The sequence below is a fragment of the Eptesicus fuscus genome, chromosome 9 (genome assembly GCF_027574615.1).
Source record: "Eptesicus fuscus isolate TK198812 chromosome 9, DD_ASM_mEF_20220401, whole genome shotgun sequence".
NCBI lineage: Eukaryota > Metazoa > Chordata > Mammalia > Chiroptera > Vespertilionidae > Eptesicus > Eptesicus fuscus.
This window is the reverse complement of record NC_072481.1, coordinates 82,168,203-82,191,237: the sequence shown is the minus strand read 5'-3', so window position 1 is coordinate 82,191,237 and position 23,035 is coordinate 82,168,203. Positions and strand designations below refer to the sequence as shown.

The 23,035-nt window shown below is 43.9% G+C and overlaps 1 protein-coding gene and 1 non-coding gene across 9 annotated transcripts in view; one reads left to right on the top strand and one right to left on the bottom strand.

The window, feature by feature from the left end:
• The window catches only part of SIRT5 (sirtuin 5), a 40,996-nt gene extending 18,742 nt beyond the window's left edge, over positions 1-22,254 (top strand). For all 8 annotated transcript variants that reach the window (XM_054721456.1, XM_028152399.2, XM_028152400.2 and 5 more), the window contains 7 exons: positions 1,557-1,690; positions 4,924-5,149; positions 7,855-7,942; positions 9,662-9,715; positions 10,979-11,102; positions 13,758-13,873; positions 21,926-22,254. In XM_054721456.1, the coding sequence (XP_054577431.1) occupies positions 1,557-1,690; positions 4,924-5,149; positions 7,855-7,942; positions 9,662-9,715; positions 10,979-11,102; positions 13,758-13,873; positions 21,926-22,001 (818 nt within the window). In that variant the 3' untranslated portion in view covers positions 22,002-22,254. The remainder of the gene's footprint in view (positions 1-1,556; positions 1,691-4,923; positions 5,150-7,854; positions 7,943-9,661; positions 9,716-10,978; positions 11,103-13,757; positions 13,874-21,925) is intronic.
• On the bottom strand, positions 13,168-13,247 carry MIR9251 (microRNA mir-9251). Its single transcript, NR_128949.2, has one exon. It is a non-coding gene; the product is annotated as a microRNA mir-9251 (primary transcript).
• Positions 22,255-23,035: the final 781 nt, after the last annotated feature.

Below are 23,035 nucleotides of genomic sequence, written 5' to 3'. Positions count from 1 at the left end.
ACATGAGGGCCTAACACTTACCCCTCCCAGAGGGCCTGCAGAGCCACAGTGTCTGGGAGAGAAGGGTGTTGCTCTCAGCCATATGCTGGGTCCTGACCTAATCTCTGCCACCTAAGAAACACAGTGGCACTGTCAAGTCTGGCTCCTTGTTCTTATCCTGGGATGAGGACATTCTCTTCAGGGGCAAACTCATCTTGTGACCCATGTGAAGTGCTTGGCACAGCCTGGGGTGCAGTGAGCCCTCACTCAGTAATGGCTACTGCCTGTGTTGGTCTGAGATCAGGGTAGAATGCCTGGAGGTGCAGAGCAAGGCCTTTGATCTGGAGGGCAAGCCATGGTCTGTGACTATGATTACCTGCTGCCATGTTATTCTCTATGTTCGATTCCCTTTTGTTACCCCAAGTCTCTGATGACATCTTGTTGAAAAGTCTAGCTCTTATTTGCGCCGTAAAGGAGAAAGTCATGTGTCTAGGTTTAGGGTACAGCATTTGTTCACAGGGTAGGGGCCCTCATCCTGACCTTTGGTAGTGATGCTGAAAGAAGGTAGAATTAGCAAGATCTGCAAAGGGAAGAGAAGTTGGGGTGGAAGGGAAGGCTTTGGGATTCGATGGGCCTGAGGTCACTCCACGCGTGTGCGTGCGCGCGCACGCGCATACACACACACACACACACACACACCACACACACACACACATAGCTTGTCTTTACTCTCATGAAGGAAGTTTCATTCCTATCCATTAATCTTCATAGCAGCCCTGTTCTGGGGAGGACAGTATTGTGCACATTAAGTTGCCAAGGGAGCCCAGGATAGCAGAAGGTCAGTGATTCACAAAAGATCTCACACATGGGTGTAGGTGGAGCTGAGATTCAGAGCCAGTGCTGTGTGCCTGAAGGCCCTGCTTCTTTCTTGTACATTCACACATCAAGGGCATGGATAGCATTTTCATGAAACAGGAATGATTTTTATTTGAGTATCTTAAAGTATAATTTCACACAAGGTCAAGTTTCAAAATATAGGTATCTCCTGCTTTTCCAAAGTTTGCTCTACACCAGTGGTCGCCAACCGTTGGTCCGCGGACCACTGGTGGTCCGTGAGGTCCGAAAGGTTGGCGACCGCTGCTCTACACCACTTTACTATTACAAAAACTAAATTAGTATCTGTTTTCCCTAACCAAAAGAAAACCGAAGAGGATTTTGCATTGAAAAAAAGGTTTAAAATAAAAATAGCATTCAGCATTAGTCTTGCAGCAAGTTATACAGACAGGGCACACCCTAGCAGCGAGAGTGCCCCCCCAAGCTCCTTCTCTGGAAGCTACATTCAGCATCAAGCGCTACAGCTTTGAACTGTGTCTGTGAGCATCTGTGCTTTATCTCCATTTATTTTGTGCATCCATTAGCAAAACGTGCCCTAAGGTAGTTGCTTCTCTGCTTTATGCAAGTTTTCATAAGAAACACTCTACTTGCGGAGAGCAGGGGAAACCTAGGCAGATGATTGGTATGGAATATACATATCCAAATGCTGCACTGGATTGATAAAGACTTTATTCTCTCTTTAGGTATGGCCGATTTTCGGAAACTTTTTGCAAAAGCAAACCACATAGTCATCATTTCAGGGGCTGGCATTAGTGCTGAAAGTGGGATTCCAACTTTCAGAGGAGCCGGAGGTTATTGGAGGAAGTGGCAAGCTCAGGTTAGTAGTGTTCCCAGAATATTAAGAGGCTGTTCTGAATGGAGCCATAACAGAGTTTGACTCAGAACCTAATGATGGCTGAAACCCAGAGAGCAAAGTTTTGAAATTGGCAGTGACTCTTGTCCTGTTCATTTTGGCATCGACACAATGTCCATATGATTAAGATCTGTGATTTAAGCAAAGCCACTTCCCTTATTTTTTAGGAATGTATAATTTACATTTTTTCAGATTAAAAAAAAGTAGAATCAGAAAACCTTGATTAGCATAATTCATTACTATAGATATTGAAATTAAGTATTACACATTTTTATTTTTTAAAAAATATTTTTATTGATTTCAGAGAGGAAGTGAGAGGGAGAGAGAAATAGAAACATCAATGATGAGAGAGAATCATGGATCGGCTGCCTCCTGCACGCCCCCCCACTGGGGACCGAGCCCGCAACCCGGGCATGTGCCCTTGGCCGGAATCGAACCCAGGACCCTTCAGTCCACAGGCCAACGCTCTGTCCACTGAGCCACACCAGCCAGGGCAAGTATTACACATTTTTAAAATTTCTGTGAACTTTTCATATTAACACTAAAGTTGAATTCTTGAAGGCCTAGAGCTTAATGTTCAAAACTTTATATGAAGGCCATTAGAAATTAAGTTCTTTGGGGGTGTGGATTTTTTAAAAAATTTTTATTGAGGTATATTAGCCATACAATAAAATTCACCAATTTTAAGTATACAATTCAATAACTTCTAACAGGTGTATACAGAGTGTAGCTACCACCCCATCACATGTGGAACATTTCTGTGCCACGGATTATTCCCTCAAGGCCCTTTGCAGTCAGTCTCCTCTGCTCCCCAGGCAATCCCTAATTTTGGAGGGCAGGGAATTTTGTCTGTTTCATTCATTGCTCCTTCCCCAGCTCTGAGAACTCTGGAACTATGTAGGTGCTTAATAGATGTTTGTTGGTTGAATGAAGGCAATCATAAATAATTACTTCAATACATGACTTCCAAATTTAGCAGGTGATTTCTTATTGAGTGAAGGGTTAATGAACCTGCCCTTCTTTCCGGAATGAAAGGTTTCAGGATGGCAAATGTTTAGGACAAGCATGTTAAACTCGAGGCCCGCGGGCTGCATGCTGCCCACAACAAATATTTTTGTGGCCCAGCCAATATAATGGTATGTAAGAAATGTTTTAGTTTTATTATTTTTATTATTTTTTTAAAATATATATTTTGTTGATTTTTTTACTGAGAGGAAGGGAGAGGGATAGAGAGCTAGAAACATCGATGAGAGAGAAACATCAATCAGCTGCCTCCTGCACACCCCCCACTGGGGATGTGCCTGCAACCAAGGTATATGCCCTTGACTGGAATCGAACCTGGGACCCTTCAGTCTGCAGGCCAACACTCTATCCACTGAGCCAAACCGGTCAGGGCTGTAAGAAACGTTTTAATAAAGATTTCATAACTTAATTTTTACAATATCCTGTTATACATAATTATTAATAATGAACTACAACATTTGCTAATGACTGATTACTATAATTGTGTTGCATTCATTTCCCTTACGCGACTTACGTGCCTTACGCACAGGTGCACCATTTCTCTCCACTAATACTAGCAGCGAATATTTTAGAAGTCGATTGCCACGTCATTAGTCTTGTACTGACTTGCTTGGTGTGCGCAACAGGAAATATTTCACTTTCGGGGAACAAGAAAAATAGGTTTATTTGCTTATTAATTTGTGCAATTTTTCAGTGTCTGGTAAGTTAATGTTCAAGAAAAAATATTAATTTTTATTAAAATGTTCTATTATTTTATGTTAACAATCACTCATTTATTTCAGCCCTTTGTATTCAGCATGTCTCTATTGAAATAAACCTATGTTTATATGAAAATTGAAGCTTTTGTTTTTTTGTGGCCTACATAATATTAAACCTTGTTTACTTGACCCAAGTTAGCCTTTGAGTTTGACATGCTTGGTTTAGGATGTTCTGTCACCTCTCTTCTGCCCTCCAGGCAAAGCCTGGGAATGTAGACATGGCATCATCACCTTAAAGGTGAAGGAGGGGAGAAGGAAGAGCGAGGGCCATTAAGGTCCCACAAGAAGAGGAGCCACAGAGAACATCCCCTGATTTAGAGAATCAGGGGATGGGGCTCAGATGGTGTCAGGAGGAACTACAGAGGGTGGTCAGTCAGGTCAGAGCAGCTGAGTTTGTGGGGAAGCAACAGATTATGTTTGACTCCAGCTGTGTTCCCAGGACACATACAGGGTGGGGCACAAAAGTAGGCTTACAGTTGTGAGTTCACAAAGCACAGTTTATTCTTGTTTTGTTAATTAATTACTATAAATCCACTTTGCCCACCCCTGTATATCCAGGCCACTTGTGCTGTAAGTAGAGGGATGGAAGGAAGTACAGGGTTGAAATGGATAGATAATCCACAGCGTAGAAGATCCACTCCCCAAATGAAGGCTGACATGGCTACCAGGCAGATAGGGACCTTTACAGTAAAATAAAATGCATGATGCCACCACTGCCTCCACTGAGCTACAGAATACTTTGGTCATTGCCAAGGTTCCCTTGTATATTTCCTGTCAGCTTCCAGCCCTAGACAACTACTTCTCTGCTGACTGTTCACTGTACATGAGATTTGTCTGTCCTAGAAGAGGCATTGCACCTTAAAATATATTTTTTTATATGTCTTGTTAATATAATGTGTATGGTGAGTGTGTAACTATAAGTGATAAAAACTGAGTTTCTCAACTATAGCCATTATACCTCAATTGGACATTTTACATTTCACTTTTTTTCCTGGTCAAGTGATATTGACTCATACATTTTGGAGCTCCAACCTAAATTATCTTCTTGCATATTACTTTACTTCATGTTCAGAACTTCCTTGAGTGTCAAATGGGACAGGTTGTATTTTCTCTGAGCTATAATTGGGGAAATTAAAACCGATTTCTCCAAGGTCCCTTATTAGTCCCAGGATTGGGACACAGGCTGGTGCTCAGGCCCTTGCCCTGTGTCTGCCACACTGCACGAACCTAAGCAGCCGTGTGCCAGCTTGCACCCTGCCAAAGCTGCCTGCCCATTGTAGAGAAGGAGGGGCCTGCCAGTGTTTGCCGCCACTGCCCCTCGCACCCCAAGGTTCCGTCCGCGCCCCCGCTGGCTGTGCTCTGGAAGGAGCATGAGCGCTCTTTCCCTCCCTGACTCCTGCCTCCTCTCACCCCCAGACCCTGGCCACTCCTGAGGCCTTTGCCCAAAACCCGTCCCTGGTGTGGGAGTTCTACCACTACCGGCGGGAAGTCATACAGCGCGTGAAGCCAAACCCTGGGCACCTCGCCATCGCTGAGTGTGAGGCCCGGCTGCGTGAGCAGGGCCGCCGGGTCATGGTCATCACCCAAAACATCGATGAGCTGCACCGCAAGGCTGGTACCAAGAACCTTCTGGAAATCCATGGTGAGAACCCCCAGCCTCACACGGGGAGGGGAACTAGACTTGAAAGCATCAGTCCTGCCATTTTACACCTGGACTCACTGAAACAGAATCTGCATGTTGACAACACACCCAGGTGTCTGGTGTGCGCCTGTTACACCGTGAAAGCGCTAGTCTGCACAGCTGCGTGCACGCCCCTCCTGAGCAGCTCCTGAGGGGGTTGTGCTAGAGACAACTGCCCAGCTGGGCTGAAGGGAACCAGGAGGGGTGGGCCATTGAACAGGTGGCTTTAGCAGGATCTGGCATGGGGGACCTTGGCATGCCTGGGGTATCTATTACTTTCTCTTTGTCCCAGTTGGTTCTATCTACTGAGGCTGTGCTTCTGCTAAGCCCTGCCGCCTTTAGGGAGCTACCGCTCAGCCACCTGCACTGAATCAAGCCCACCAAGTTGTGACACACATAGGTTTTGTCTTAGGTCCCTCTGGCTTTCCCTCTCTTCCCTGACGACAGCCTCCTTTCCCCTCTTGTCTTCTTATTCCTTTCCCCTCTTTGCTCTCACCAAAAAAATCTAATAAACCCATTCATACAAGAGCATCAATGGGCAAGCAAGGATTTTTTTTTTTCCCGAGGACATTTGCATTTAAGAGTTTACAAAACTTTAATTCCAAGGGATGCATTTCTAATAGTGGCATTTCCAGGAAGAGTGAGCCAAAGGGGATGGTGCTGGTGCGTGTACGCCGTGAGGTTGCCCATTTTTGCCTAAGTTTATGGTCACCCTGATAACGAGAGGTGAGCATTGTTCGCTTGGATCCCACCCCTCTTTTGTGTCCTAACTGTGTCAGCCACCTACTCACCGAACGTTTTTGGCACCTTCTTCTGTTGGACCTGGGATACTTTCCACATGGCTCTTGTTCCTGTGCTGTGTCAGATTGTAGGCTGGCCCGTGCCATGTAGAATGTATAAAATCGAAATCCAGTTACTTTAAGCATTAAATAAGATAATATATACATATTAGTTGGGGCTTTTTTGGTTGCAAGTGATGAGAACTCTCTTCACATTCAGGTAAAAACAAAAGGAAGCCCTTTCTTTCATCAAATTGAAGATGCAACATGTTTTTAATGTGATACTTAGAAAATAATCTGCCCAAACCATGATATTTTATTACCCCTTAGAATTCACTGTTTTATACATATAGGAAGGGCTTGTTAAAACTTATTTAGATACACATTTTTAGAAACTATCACTCTAATGCACATGGAAAACAAAACATGGGTAAAATAGAATGGCTCAGGTATTTCTTCTGAATGATTTCTGAAGGTCTCAGAGGTGGCGGTGACTGTTTCCACAGTGTGTGGGGTCGGGGCTGCAGCATCTCCTCATGGGGATCCTCTTGTCTCTGGGTTTCCCTCCCAAACTGCTGACACACTTTCTGCAGGTTTATCGTTGGGCCTTTTTGATCTTCCCAAAAGGTGTCAGTGGAAGGTTCTAGATAACAACCAGGACTCATTTTTCTTCCCCAAACGGACCTTACATGGTTTGTTGGCTGAAATATGCAGAGGCTGCGTTTGTCCAGTCAGGACACATGTCAGTCACTGTGTAACCCTCCAACAAGTCTGTGCACGTGCTGGCTATGGCAACCACGTCACATCCGTCACGTGGCCAGTGGCAGTTGCAGGACGCGTCTGAGCTTCAGAGATGTTTATGGGGAAGTAGCCATGCTAAAACTGACAAGATAGGTACATTGGCTGGCAACACTGAGGAGCCCTGGGAGAAGCTGACGTCAGCAGCAGGCTCACTGTCTCTCTCCCTGCCTCTCGGCCTCTCCTTCCCTCAGCTTTGCTCACTCTGAGTTACTTTACCTCTCCCTCTGTAGTTGATTGCCTACATGTGCCAGCAAAGGTAACGTCTGGCAGCTCCAGGCTCACTCTAGCTTAGCTCTCTCCTCAGAAAATAAACCTCGGGGAGCCTTGCTTGGGTCACTTACCTGCTTTTTAACCAAACACTATCGCTAGAGGGGTGGGGTACTGGGATTGGACCAGTCCGAAACATGTATCCAAGCTTGTATGTTAGGATGTGATTGACAACTTCATCAGCTTGGCATGGGATAGAGGAGAGATGGGTCCTCAACAAAGTGACACTGGACAATGGAACAATGTGTTTCTACCACAGTGTGTGTGTGTGACATGCTCATCACAGCACTGGGCACATGACAATATGTGGTGAATTGTGGTCACTATTATTGGGTGAGCTCAATTAATGGTTGCTAGTTCTAGCAGTTATTTTCTTCATTTATTAGTTGATTAATTATTGATTGATCTGGTTTTGGATAAAATATTCTAGTTTTATTAATTTAAAATTAAGATTTGTAAACACATCCCAAGCTACTGAACCTTTATCAATCATATACTTAGTAAATCATGCCCTTAGTTGGTTGGCTTCATCTACCCTATTGGTCTACCTGAGCATCACTCCGAGAAATGTGAGAGCTCCTTAGTCATGAATGATTATTTCATCTGTCTCTCTTCCCTCTAGAGTACAAAATCCAGGAGGGCAGATGCTCCTGACTTGTTCAATAGTACTGCATGTCTTTACATTTCCCATGATACCTAGGGTAGGCCCATTTGTTAAAATGAACATATAAAATCTAAGTGATTTTGTACCCTTTTGGACATGGAGACAGTTGCTCTTGATGATATTATTTCTGGTCTTGCTTGACTTATGTTTTTCAGGTAGCATATTCAAAACTCAATGTACCTCTTGTGGGGTTGTGGCTGAGAATTACAAGAGTCCAATTTGTGAAGCTTTTGCAGGAAAAGGGTAATTATTCTGTACTACAGAATAAGTGTGTGTTGTTTTCTCTTTTGAATTGAACATAAATGTAAGGAAATGAAACATTAATCTAAGATTTGCATGGATATTTATAAGAAATAGGATCCAATACATTATACCATATTATGAAAGAAATATTTTGCTCACAATTTATATTAAGTGAAAACCACAGAATCTAACTCTATACACTCTGATCCCAACTTTGTATTTTTTTTAATCCTCACCCAAGAAATGAGGTTATTTTTCCATTGATTTTAGAGAGTGGAAGGGAGGAGGGAAGATGAGAGAGAGAGAGTGAGGGAAAAGAGAGAGAGGGAAATAGCAACGTTGACAGAGATATATCGATTGGTTGTCTCCCACATGTGCCCAGCAGGGTGGGGATCAAACCTGCAGCCCAGGTACAAGCACGTGAGTGCCCTTAATAAGGAATGGAACATGTGACCCTCGGTTCTCAGGCCCACACTCTAACCACTGAGCCATGCCAGTCAGGGCCCAACTTTGTATTTAAGCCCCCCCCCCCCGCCTCTCTCTCTTTCTCTCCATGTTGATATATTTGTGTATAGATAACAGACCTAAAGAAAACACAGCAAAATTTTAACAGTGATTATAAGGAGTGGTGGGATGGTAGGTAATTCTGATTTCTGCTTTATATCTTTTTGAATTTTTCTATGATGAATGTGTATTATTATTGTAGTTAGGGGAATTAAGAGTAGACTCAGAATATTGAGAAAAATTCTACCTGATCATTTTAAATCAGTATAAAGTATACAAGAAATATCCTATATAATAAAGAGGTAATATGCAAATTGACTGTCACGCACTCGCACAAGATGGCTGCCCCCATGTGGTCACAAGATGGCCGCCACAAGATGGCCGGCAAGGGAGGGCAGTTGTGGGCGACCAGGCCTGCAGGGGAGGGAAGTTGCGGGGGGGCTAGGCCTGCAGGGGAGGGCAGTTGGGGGCAACCAGGCCGGCAGGGGAGGACAGTTAGAGGTGACCGGGCCTACAGTGAGGGCAGTTAGGGGCGACCAGGCCAGCAGGGGAGGGCAGTTAGAGGCAATCAGGCTGGCAGGGGAGGGCAGTTAGAGGCAACCAGGCCTGCAGGGGAGGGCAGTTGGGGGCAATATGGCTGGCAGGGGAGCAGTTAGGCATCGATCAGGCTGGCAGGGGAGTGGTTAGGGGGTGATTAGGCTGGCAGGCAGAAGTGGTTAGGGGCAATCAGGCAGGCAGGCAGGCAGGCAGGTGAGCGGTTGGGAGCCAGCAGTCCTGGATTGTGAGAGGGATGTCCGACTGCCAGTTTAGGCCCGATCCCACAATCTGGGATCCTGAGGGGTCCCAGATTGGAGAGGGTGCAGGCTGGGATTAGGGACACCTCCCCCTCCCCCATGCATGAATTTCATTCACTGGGCCTCTAGTATTAACATAATGTCATTGAAGAAAATTCAAATGATAACATATAAAATGTAAGTCACAAAACTCCCCCGTTAGCGCATATGGCTGCTCTACCTCCTCCCCGAATACAAATTCCCTCTTGTGGTAAAACCACTAGTAATTATTTGGTGTCCATTCTTTGAGTAGCTCATGTATTAATTAGGAGTTTTGTACCATATCCTGCCAAGCAAATATACATACTTATTGGGTTATGTTATTCCTTTGTTCTTTGATAATACCAATGACATTTTTTCTTTTCTAATATTGTTTGTTCAGTGCTCCAGAACCCGAAACGCAAGATGCCAGAATCCCAGTGGAGAAACTTCCCCGGTGGGTAAAATCTTTAATCTATACTTGGTGTTCCAGGTTGAAAGAAAAGTAAGAATCAAAATCCAAGTTCATTAGGTGAGATGCCTCTTAAATCCTCAAATGTAAATACCAGCCCTGCCCTATGGGGCTAAGGGCAGAAGTGCAGAGGATGAACCAAACCTGTGGAAAGAGAACTGCTGCTTTCCAACCCTTCTTGCTTTTCATTAGTTACTGTCATCTTCATCCTCCTCCTCCTCATCAGTGTTATTAATCCAGGTTTATGGAGACAGTAAAAGTTCTTGCAAAGATGAAATTATAGGACCAAAACGTTGTAGATTTTTAAAAAAAAACCTAGAAAGATTTTTGTCAAGTTTTCAAAGCCAGATATTAAAATAGCACTTCCAAAAGTGTTTCAGAGAGCACTCTATCCATGTGATGTTCATAGGCATTGCTTGAAAAAAAGATGTTATGTGCTCAGATCACACTAGATTAAACCAAGTCAGAGTATGTTTGCTTTACTGTAGGACTTCTCAGAGCATTTCATATGCTAAAGTACATTGTTACTCTCTAAAAAGTGGTTATAATATGCTAATATTTCACTGGTTTATTTGACCACAGAACGCTTTTTATTTTTCTTAATAAGGCTTTTCATTACTAAATGCTAAAGTTTCTATCTGAAAGAACAGGGAATCCTGAGGGGTTCCTAAGTAGGACAATAATATGATGAAAATTATGTTTGGGCGAGGTTATTTTAGAAGGTAGAATAAAATGACTAAGAGAGAGTGGGAAGGAAATGGTGACAGATTTCTAGTAATTGATACTGGAGAACTTGGTTATAGACAGCACCAGAGAAACGCGAATCTCGGAGAAAATAAAAGGAGGTCATTGATGAAATTAGGGGATGATTGGGGTGTTTGAGACAAATCTTAGTCCAGTGTGTCCTCCCAAGCCTGGGTCACTGAGCAGAGTCGTTCCCTTGAGTGTGATGAAGTCACTATGAAAGAGAAAACTGTTTAAGAAAGAGAAGTCAAGCTTGGCTGAAACACATTTGTCTCTAAATCAACCCAATGCATTCAGACAAAATAGGAACTTTATAAGGCAGTTAAAGTTAGTGCTTCATATTCAGGACAAGGTCCTATGGGCTGGGAGGGCAGGGATGGTGATCAGAGGATGAGGTGACCTATCTAGCAGACTGGATTTGGGGCAGCCCCTGTCTTCCTCCGACCCACCTGGGCAGACCTTCGGGCAAGGCTCAGGGTTGAGTCAAGGATGATGTTTTCACAGGTGTGAAGAGGCAGGGTGCGGGGGCCTGCTGCGACCTTATGTCGTGTGGTTTGGAGAAAATCTGGACTCTGCCATTCTGGAGGAGGTTGACAGAGAGCTGGCCCTCTGTGACTTATGTCTAGTGGTAGGTTTTGTTCTTCCCTGATTGTGGGGATTTTCTGAAACACCAGGACTGGGGTGGAGATTAATGTTGTTCCTTCCCCTCTCTCCCTTCTCCCTCCCTCTGTCCCTTCCTCCCTTCTTGCTTTTCTTCCTTCTTTCCTTCTCTTAAGATGTGTTTTGAGAGTTGTGGTGTTCTACAGAAAAACTAAAAAAACAGTGAATAAGAATTTATCTTAAAATACAAAACAATGCAAGACCATGTCTTTGGCTTCTCAAATCCTTTTCTCCCACAAAAAAAAAGTATCATAAAAAGAGCATGTTATTGGTTCTAATTTTTAAAATAATACATGCGCATTATTAAATTTAATTGAGAAAACACAAAAAGAGGAAATTAAAAATCCGATAATTCTACCATCCAAAAATAATTTGTTAGCATTTTAGTATGATTTCTTCTAGACCAGGGATGAGCAGACTGTGGCCTATGGGCCAAATCTGACCTGCCACCTGTCTTTGTAAATAAAGTTTTATTGGAACACAGCCATGCCCTTTCTTCTTTGTATAGTCTATAGTTACTTTCACACTACATTGGCAGAGCTGAATGTTTGCAACAGAGACCATATGGCCTATAAAACCTAAAAAAAACCCAACAGCACTATTTGGCCTTTTACAGAAAAAGTTTGCATACCCCTGGTCTAGACATTTCCATATGCAGATGTACACATATTGATTAAAAAATTTAAAAATGGGTTCATATTCCCAAAACACTAATTAGAAAGAATATACGCACCCTATGTTCATTGCAGCCTTATTTAAAATAGTGAAGATATGGAAGCAACCCAAGTGCTCATCAATAGATGAGTAGATAAAAAAGATGTACATATATACAATGGATTACTACTCAGCCATGAAAAGAATGAAATCTTACCATTTGTGACAACATGGATGGACCTAGAGGGTATTGTGCTAAGTGAAATAAGTCAGAAGAGAAAAACAAATACCATATGATTTCACTTACATGTGGAATCTAAAGAACAAAATAAATGAACAAAAAAATTGAAACCGACTCAGAGATACAGAGAACAGACTGATGGTTGTCAGAGGGGAGGAGGTTAGGGGACTGGGTGAAAAAGGTGAAGGAATTGAGAAGTACTAATTGGAAGTTATGAAACAGTCCTGGGGATGTAAATTATAGCTTAGGGAGTCTAGTCAATAATAATAAAAGCTTAATATGCTAATTAGACCAGACAGCCTTCCCAACAATGCTGCAGTGATGGGGGCCAAGCCCCTTGCACGAATTTCATGCATCGGGCCTCTGGTATTGCAGTAATTATGTATGATGTTAGGTGGGTACTGGAAATACTGAGGGAAGCACTTTGTAAAGTATATGGTAGTTAACTACTCTGCTGTATACCTGAAACCAACATAAAATAACATTGATGTAAATGGTAATTTAAAAAAATTTTTAAATGGGCCTATATATGTTTTGTTTTAAAACTATTTTATTCATGTAGCAATTCACTTAGCATATTCCATGTCAGTACATCATCTTTTACTTGGCTATGCGGTGTTCTGGTGTATGTTTTTAACCAATTCTCTATTGTTGGACATTCAGGCTGTTTCAAATTTTGATATTTTAAACAACATTGTGGTGAATAGCCTCAGACATAACTCTTTTAAAAAATGTATTGATTAATTTTTAGGGAGAGAGAGAGAAACATTGATATGATATTCCACTTATTTATGCATTAATTGGTTGCTTCTTTTATGTGTCCTGACGGTGGATCGAACCTGCAACCTTGGCATACCAGGATGATGCTGTAACCAACTAAGCTACCTGGCCAGGGCCTCAGACATAACTTTAAACATGCTCATCAAATTATTGTCTTAGGACAAATTTTCTAGAAATTGAATTAACTGAACAAAGGGTAGGCATATTTCAAATTTTCCTTAACACTTCTTTAAAAGCAGAGCCACTTTCTCATGGATGCGTACTCAGTCAGTCAGTATTTACTGAGTGCTTCCGAAGTTGAGTATAGGGTCAGTGGCTAGGTGAAAAAAGCTGGTTTTCCCCCAATCACCCTCGCCCCCCGCCCAAAACCTCAGTACTTGAGTTCTGGCTAAGAAAGAATTCAGAGTGAAGACTCAAATACAAGCAAAAGTTTATTTACAAAGTCACAGAGGTAGAGGAAGTGAGTCAGGGAAGAAATAAGCCAGCTAGTCTCCCCATTCTTGTAAAGAATATTTATAAAACTATATCCATAGGGGATAACCTGAAAGAATATACATCAAATTGTGAACAGTGGTTATCTTGGGGTAGTAGGGTTATGAATGATATGTCTTTATTTAAAGGATCATGGATTATTTACATCACTTCAAAGAGCAGAAACAAAAATAAAACTAACCCCAAAAGGTGATGAGTCATTTCGTTGCCACTCTCTCCATTTGCACAACCCTCCTTTTCATAACACATCTTTCTGAGTTCCAGTGATCAGCCAAAAAGATGCCTCCTAACTCCTGATTTGTCCCTTAAATCCTCTGCATTTATCTCATCCAGCTTAGTCCCCCTCGCGCCCCCCCCCACACACACACACCTGCAACCTTATGTGAGATTTTCTAAAAATATGTTTCTTCTCGCATAGTGTGGTCATTTGTCTGTTTCCATCTGTTTGCTTTGTAGGTGGGAACTTCCTCCTTGGTTTATCCTGCCGCCATGTTTGCCCCCCAGGTGTCTGCCAGGGGTGTGCCAGTGGCCGAATTTAACATGGAAACCACTCAAGCCACAAACAAATTCAGGTACAGGGATTACCAGGGTGGGAAATGGGAGGCATTGAGCAGGTTTGGACATGGTCATCTAAAGACATATTATTTATTGTTATGTTCTAATTTAAAAAAAAAAAGACACTGAATTTGTATTTTATTTGGTCTGTCGTTGCTTTTTTGGAAGAACAAAATATAGTTAACTGTGGACTAAGGTGGCTCTGTCTTTTTACAAGGGATTTGCCATAAGACTTTAATTTTTTCACATTTTGAAAGCTTTCTTTGATTCCTTTGGCTTTGCTTTCATTTGCCTTTTTAAGTAGATTTAGTGATGGCAGGCATTTGGATGTAGGTGAGCTGAACAAATGCTGAGCAGTAAGCTTTGGAGATACCAGCCAGAACTTCTTCCCACTGCTCTCACGGTGAGGCTGCTACACACGTCTCTGGTCTAATTGCCAAGACTATTTGTACTTGTGGCTTTATTGTGATACTGATTCTGTTTCCCACGTTTGTGTGGAAAGAGTAGATAGATCATCATAGTATGCATTTTTAGCCCCATTCATGTCTTCACCTTTTTTTCCTTTCTTCTTTCACCCCTGCTTTTTTTGTCTTCACTTTTAATTTAGTTTATATCTTATTGTCAGTCTGCTTAATTCCTTTCTCGAATGAGATACAATAGAAATAACTAATAAACAAGCATAAATAAACACAATTCTGAAACTCTTGTCATTACTTCAATCAGTGGTTTTCAAACTCGGCTACATATTTTTAGAATACTGATGAGTTGCTACCACCCATGCCATTCTGATATAATACCTTGTCCAGATATTTTTAATCAGCCACAGCCTGCGGGTGTCCTCAATCCATAGTTCTTCATTTTTGTGTAAGTGGTAGGAACTGGAAAGACATCCTTTTTAAAAAATCACCTTCTATGTAAAACTTTTCTCTGAAAATTATAGAACCCTATCAAAAGAAGTAAAGGAAACCTAAATATATAGAAGGACATCCATGTATATGGATTGGGCAACTTAATATTATGAAGGTGGCAATAATCCCCAAATTGATTTGCAGATTCATCCATTCTCTATCAAAATTGCTTCTGGCTTCTTTGCTGAACTGACAAGGTGATCCTAAAATTTATATGAAAATGCAAGGGACCCTTGCCGAAACCGGTTTGGCTCAGTGGATAGAGCGTCGGTCTGCGGACTGAAGGGTCCCAGGTTCGATTCCGGTCAAGGGCATATACATTGGTTGCGGGCACATCCCCAGTGGGGGGTGTGCAGGAGGCAGCTGGTCAGTGTATCTTCTCATAGATGTTTCTAGCTCTCTATCCGTCTCCCTTTCTCTATCCCTCTCCCTTTCTCTCTGTGAAAAATCAATAAAATATATTTTAAAAAAAAAAAGAAAGAAAGAAAATGCAAGGGACCCAAAAAGCCAGAACAAAGAGAAGAATGAAGTTGGATAACTTATACTTCCCAATTACAAAATTTACTACAAAGTTACCGTTTTCAAGATAGTGTGGTACTGACATAAGGGTAGACATACAGATCAGTGGAATAGAATTGATAGTCCAGAAAACAACCCTCACATTTATGGCCAATTGACTTTTGAAAAAGTATGAAGACAAAGCAGTAATGGAAAGAATAGTCTTTTTAACAAATGGTGCTAGAGAAGCTGGATAGCCACATGGAAAAGATTGGAATTGGACCCCTTCACACCATATACAAAAAATAACTGACATGGATCAGAGGCCTAAATATAAGAGCTACAAATATATAAAATTCTTAAAAGAAAATGCAGGAGTAAACATTTGTGACCTTTTATTTGTCAAAGCCTTTTATATGACATAAAAATCACAGGTAACATAAGAAAAAATGGATAAATTATTGTTTCTAGGCCTTTTGGCTAAGATCAAGTGTGGAAAAATGGATACATTGGACTTTATCAAAATTAAAAACTTTTTTACTTCAATGGACACCATCAATAAAGAGAAAAAGACAACCTACAGAATGGGAGAAAATATTTGCAAGTCTAATATTTGATAAGGAATGAGTTCCAGAATATATAAAGAATTCTCACAACTCAATAATAAAAAAACAAACAATCCAATTAAAAAGTGGGTCAAAGATTCAAATAGACAGTTTTCCAAATATATACATACTAGAAGCCCGGTGTACAAAATTCGTGCACGGCGGGGGGTTGTCCCTCAGCCCAGCCTGTACCCTCTCCAATCTGGGACTCCTGGAGGGATGTCCGACTGCCCACTAGGATCGGGCCTAAACGGGCAGTCGGACATCCCTCTCACAATCCAGGACTGCTGGCTCCCAACTGCTTGCCTGCCTGCCTTCCTGATTGCCCCTAACCGCTTCTGCCTGCCAGCCTGATCACCCCCTAACCACTCTGCTGCCAACCTGGTTGATGCTTAACTGCTCCCCTGCCAGCCTGTTTGCCCCCAACTTCCCTCCTCTGCCAGCCTGGTCACCCCTAACTGCCCTCTCCTGCAGGGTTGATCACCTCCAACTACCCTCCCTTGCAGGCCTGGTGCCTCTCAACTGCCCTCTCCTGCTGGCCATCTTGTAGTGGCCAACTTGTGTCCACATGAGGGCAGGATCTTTTTTTAAATATATATTTTATTGATTTTTTACAGAGAGGCAGGGAGAGGGATAGAGAGCTAGAAACATCAATGAGAGAGAAACATCAACCAGCTGCCTCCTGCACACCCCTTACCGGGGATGTGCCCGCAACCAATGTACATGCCCTTGACCGGAATCGAACCTGGGACCTTTCAGTCCGCAGACCGACGCTCTATCCACTGAGCCAAACCGGTTTCGGCAAGGGGGGCAGGATCTTTGACCACATGGGGGCAGCTATATTGTGTGTTGCAGTGATGATCAATCTGTATATTACTCTTTTATTAGATAGGATAGAGGCCTGGTACAGGGGTGGGGGCCAGCTGGTTTTCCCTGAAGGGTGTCACAGATAAGGGTGGGGGTTCCCTTGGGGTGTGGGGCGGCCTGAGCGAGGGGCCTGTGGTGGTTTGCAGGCTGGCCACGCCCCCTGGCAACCCAAGGGGAGGCCCTGGTATCTGGAATTTATTTTCCTTCTACAATTGAAACTTTGTAGCCTGGGGCGGCAGCCATTTCTGGGGCGGCAGCCATTTCTGTGGCAGTTAATTCACCTTCTACAATTGAAACTTTGTAGCCTTAAGCGGGTGAGCACGGCCAGGGTGTGCGGAAAGCTTTGCTTCCCCTGTTGCCGCCGGCAGCCCTGGCCTGCTCTCTCAAGTTCCATTCTGCCGCCATTTGTTTGAATTTGTTTACCTTCTATAATTGAAACTTTGTAGTGGAGGCTTAGGCCTGCAACGGCTATGGAAAGATTGGCTTGCTCTGTTACCTGGGAAACCTTGCTCTCTGTGGCTGTAGCCATCTTGGATTGGGGTTAATTTGCATACTCACCCTGATTGGCTGATGGGTGTGGCTTGGCTGGTGGGTGTGGCATGTGTAGCAGAGTGATGGTTAATTTGCATATTACCATTTTATTAGAGAAGATGGTCAATAAACACATTGAAAACATGCTGGACATCATTAGTCACTAGGGAAATGTAAATTAAAACCACAAGATACCACTTAACAAACTCTAGTATGAATCTGCAGAAGTCCCTTCTTATCCACAGGGGATATATTCCAAGATCCTCCAGTGGATGCCTGAAATTGCAGATAGCACTGAACCTTATATATACTGTGTTTTCCTATGCATACATAGCTATGATAAAGTTTAATTTATAAATTAGGCACAATAAGAGATTAACAGCAATAACTAATAAAATAGAATACTTACAACAATTCTAATATGTAAAAAGCCAGGGGCCGTCACAACCAAAACAACCGGACGGACGACTGAACAGCAGGCTGCGTGGGGCGACAAGGCCGCCAGGGGGGTTAGTAAGGGACGACCAAATGACTGAACAGCAGGCTGAGTGGGGTGACCAGGTTGGCGGGGGGGAGGGGGAGGCAGTTGGTGGCGACCAGGCTGGTGCGGGGGGCAGTTGGGGCAAACAAGCCAGCAGGGGCACAGTTGGGTGCAACTAGGCCAGCGGGGGCAGGGTGGGGGGCGGGCAGTGAGGGGTGAACAAGCCGGCAGGGGGAGCAGTTAGGGGTGACCAGATTGGCAGAGGGGTGCAGTTGGGGGTGACCAGGATGGCAGAGGGGCAGTTAGGGGTGACCAGGCCAGTGGGGGCAGGGCTTAGTTGGGGGTGATCAGGCCAGCAGGGGAGGAAGTTGGGGGTGATCAGGCTGGTAGGTAGAGGTGGTCAGGGGTGATCAGGCTGGCAGGGGGGCAGTTAGGGGCTATCAGGCAGGCAGTTAGGAGCCAGCAGTCCCAGATTATGAGAGGGATGTCCAACTGCCGGTTTAGGCCCGATCCCCGGGATCGGGCCTAAACCGGCAGTTGGACATCTCCCAAAGGGTCCTGGATTGGAAAGGGTGCATTCTGGGCTGCGGGGACCCCCCCACCCATGCACGAATTTCATGTACCAGGCCTCTAGTATCCTATCTAATAAGAAGGGAATATGCTAACTGACCCTCACGCCGTTGCAAAGATGGTGGTGCCCACAGCCAATAAGGATCAAATATGGTAATTGACTGCCCCACCCTAAAAAGTGGCAGTGCCCACAGTCAATAAGGGGGGAATATGCTAATTGACTGCCCCCCCAAAGATGGCGGCACCCACAGCCAATAAGGAGGGGATATGCTAATTGACTGCCACACCCTCAAAGATGGCAGCGCACATAGCCACAAGATGGTGACGCCCAGTCTCCTCATCCCTGTCGGGGCAGCAGGAGCGCAGCAAGGCAAGCCTTGGATGGCGGTTACCCAGCCACCCAGGGCCAGCCCAAGACTCAGGTAATTAGGGCCGGCTGAGGCTTGTGCTACTGGCAGTGGCAGCAGCAGAGGTGTGATGGGGCGTCGCTTTCCCCTGATTGCCAGGTTGCCTCCTGCCCCTGAGGGCTCCTGGACTGTGAGAGGGGGAAGGCCGGCCTGAGGGACTCCCCCTCTAGTGTATGAATTTTCATGCACCGGGCCTCTAGTATTGTAATAAAAGTGATGTGAATAAAAAAGTATGCAGTTACTCAAAGAAGGATGTTGTTAGGATTCTTTGCAGCTTGTCCTGGGAAAATACGTTTCCTACTCACTCTACAGCTTTATCTGTGTCTCTTATTCCCATCTGAGGGATGGCAGGGCTGATTTTCACTGGCCAAGCTCAGTATTATCTTTTCAATGTCAATTGTAATTCTTAGTTTTTGGTTTTTATAGATGGACTAGAGGCCCGGTGCACGAAATTCGTGCACGGAGGGGGGTTGTCCCTCAGCCCAGCCTGTACCCTCTCCAATCTGGGACCCCTCGAGGGATGTCTGACTGCCCGGGCAGTCGGACATCCCTCTCACAATCCAGGACTGCTGGCTCCCAACTGCTTTCCTGCCTGCCTTCCTGATTGCCCCTAACCGCTTCTGCCTGCCAGCCTGATCACCCCTAACTACTCCGCTGCCAGCCTGTTTACCCCCAACTTCCCTCTTCTGCCAGCCTGATCACTCCTAACTGTCCTCTCCTGCAGGGTTGATCACCTCTAACTGCCCTCCCTTGCAGGCCTGGTCCCTCTCAACTGCCCTCCCTTGCAGGCCTGGTCCCTCTCAACTGCCCTCCCTTGCAGGCCTGGTCCTTCTCAACTGCCCTCCCTTGCAGGCCGGGTGCCTCCCAACTGCCCTCTCCTGCTGGCCATCTGTGGTGGCCATCTTGTGTCCACATGAGGGCAGGATCTTTGACCACATGGGGGCAGCTATATTGTGTGTTGCAGTGATGATCAATCTGCATATTACTCTTTTATTAGATAGGATAGAGGCCTGGTACAGGGGTGGGGGCCAGCTGGTTTTCCCTGAAGGGCGTCCCGGATCAGGTGGGGTTTCCCTTGGGGTGTGGGGCGGCCTGAGCGAGGGGCCTGTGGTGGTTTACAGGCCGGCCACGCCCCCTGGCAACCCAAGGGGAGGCCCTGATATCTGGAATTTATTTTCCTTCTACAATTGAAACTTTGTAGCCTGGAGCGGAGCCAAGCCTGGGGCTCCCTCCGAGGCCGGCAGCCATTTGTGTTGGGGTTATAATTGAAACTTTGTAGCCTTAAGCGGGTGAGCTCGGCCAGGGTGTGCGGAGAGCTTTGCTTCCCTGTTGCCGGCGGCAACCCTGGCCTGCTCTCTCAAGTTCCATTCTGCCGCTATTTGTTTGAATTTGTTTACCTTCTATAACTGAAACTTTGTAGCTTGAGTGGAGGCTTAGGCCTGGCAAGGGCAGGCAGAAAGCTTGGCTTCCTCTGTTACCTAGGAAACCTTGCTCTCTGTGGCTGTAGCCATCTTGGTTTGGGTTAATTTGCATACTCGCTCTGATTGGATGGTTGGTGTGGCTTGTGGGCATGGCTTGTGGGTGTGTCGGAGGTATGGTCAATTTGCATATTTGTCTATTATTAGATAGGATGTACTTGGGAGAACTGGGCTACATAAACCCTGACATGAAAAGAATTTCATATGGCTTGGCCACTCAGATATTGGACCTCCTTCCAAGTTACATGCTAAAATGCCATAGTAATATCTTATTTCATTGTCTGTTAACTGACAATTCTGTCAGACCCTCTTTCCATTTTATTGAAAGCAAGGATGAAAAGGCCCTATTTGAATAAGGATGTGATATCCAGTCTTCAGAAAGCATTTGTTTTCTTTATTCCACACCAATATTTCAAATGTCTCTTTAGTTAGCACCCCATAGGTTTTCACACTCTGGGCTAAGACACCATCTAAGATTTGGGGTGAGTGAGGGGTGCAGCCTGCCTTTGTGAAGTGGGGGAAGGGTGAAGTGAAAAGGGGCACTTGAGAGTCACTTTCTTAGGAAGGAGACCATGTGGGATTGAGGATATGGAAATTCCCTAAAAGCTCTTTGTACCTTGGAGGCTATAATTCTTGGACAGTCTTCAAGGGACTATGACCACTATGCTGGGGAGGAGCTTTCTAGCGGCCAGTGTTCAGCACACTGAGCATGGCAGGAGTGGAAATGCCACTTGGTCAGGGATGCCCATTAGTGGCACTTTGTGACATGAACAGTATTTAAGGGCTAAGGCATTAACGATCTGTGTTGCATCCAAATTGGTAATATGATGAATTACATTGAGCAAATGCTTTTTTCACTTTTAATTGTGCTCAGTTGGTTTTCTTATTAATAATACACTACAAAACCCTGCTATTTTTCTGCCCTAAGTATTTTCTCTTGAAGGAAGCAGAAATCATTGATTTTTCTTCCTCCTCTTTGCTCTTTCTTTTTTCTTTTCTTTTTCTTTTTTTTCTCCTTTCTGACTACAAGTCAGAGCTAGTTGTGAAATGGTTGGTGTGAGAGGCCTGTTGATGCAGCTAAAATCCTGTGGTCTGTATGGTGCGTGAAGTTATTTTTCTCTTTTCCTTAGTACATATGAATGCTGTTTTAATGTAGTATGTAGATATCATAAAACTTAAAGCTTTCATTGTGGCCCTGTAGCTCAGTTGGTTAGATAGTTATCCCAATTCACCAAGCTTTTGGGTTCAATCTCCGGTCAGGGCACATACAAGAAGCAACCAACGAATGCATGAATAAGTGGAACAACAAATCAATGTTTCTCTCTCTCTCTCTCTCTCTCTCTCTCTCTCTCTCTCTCTCTCTCTCTCCCTCTCTCTTTCTCTCAAATCAAATAAAAACAACCTTTTATGAGTTTGGCAATATAATCATGAAATACATTTTACAATCATATCTCCCTCTGCTCTTTAAAATAAAATTCTTATTTATACCACTGAAATACTAGGCATTTCATTTCCTAAATTTTCTTGATCACAAGGACAAACCCATGGTGAAATGTCTATATCTTGAGTTGTCAGAAACTAGATGAAAGAAGTGGGCACAAAAGCTCATAATGCCACATTTGTGAGAATTTGGATTTACTTTGGGTAAAATTAAGAAATGTGTGACTTGCTGAAGGAATATATTGGTTTAGCTCCTAACTGCTGTGTTTGTCCTTCTGTTTCAGGTTTCATTTCCAGGGGCTCTGTGGTAGGACCCTTCCTGAAGCCCTGGCTCCTCATGAAACTGAGACGGTTTCTTAATTGTCCTGGGGAAGGAAGAGATTGTAATACATCTAAGTACCAGGCCAGAAACAGATGACACACAGTCTTATGGATTGGGGAGCTGAGTATTGGAAGATCTAAAAATATTCTCTGATTTCCTGGCTGGGATCCAACCTGTTGATAAGTGGTAGGGGCCTTAGAGGTAACAGTAGCAAATATAGTTACAAGAAGTCAGAGAACTGTAAAGTTAATGCATGTTATTTGGTTTGAACTTAAACATAACGTACCTTGATCCTCTGATGTGTTTGGTTGGTTATTGAGGGGGGAAATTCTAATTAGATTGTCTTAAAAATGTAATTATCTCAATCGTATTTTTGCTATTTGGCAAAGATAGAAGTAGACAGGTAAAACATTGCTATTTCTGATTTTTATACAAATTTTGGTGGAAAATAAAATCACTCTCTACAGGAGGTAATATATGGTATACAGATGTGACCCTGAGAGATATCTTTGTTGAGGATTTTTTCTTTTCCGTGTTTACCTTGTTTGGCTGCTTTACCTCAAAGTATGTGGGATCGCCTAGAACAGGAGCTCAAGAAGGAAAAGTAGCAACAAGGTGGAAAATCAGGATGAGGCCCCCACCCCAAAATGACACAAATATATAGATTCCAAAGGTATTCACAACTGACTAAAATGTAGTACTAACCTTTTTAAAAAATATATGTTTTTATTGATTTCAGATAGAGAAAGGGAGAGGGAGAGAGATAGAAATATCAGTTGGCTGCCTCTGCATGTCCCCTACTGGGGGACATGTGCCCTGACCAGAATGGAACCTGCAACCTTCTGGTGTATGAGATGATGCTCAACCAACTGAGCCACACCGGCTGGGCAGTGCTAGCCTTCTTAGCAGCCACGGAGGAAAGGAAGAGGTGATGGTTGACTATTTCTTGATATTATAAACACAGAAGCCAAGCTTTCCCAGACACTGAATTCTGAAGGGAGTGTTTTCAATAGGACTTTACCTCAGAGTAAAGTAGCAAGAACATATCTCTCATCCTCAGGCCCCATACTAA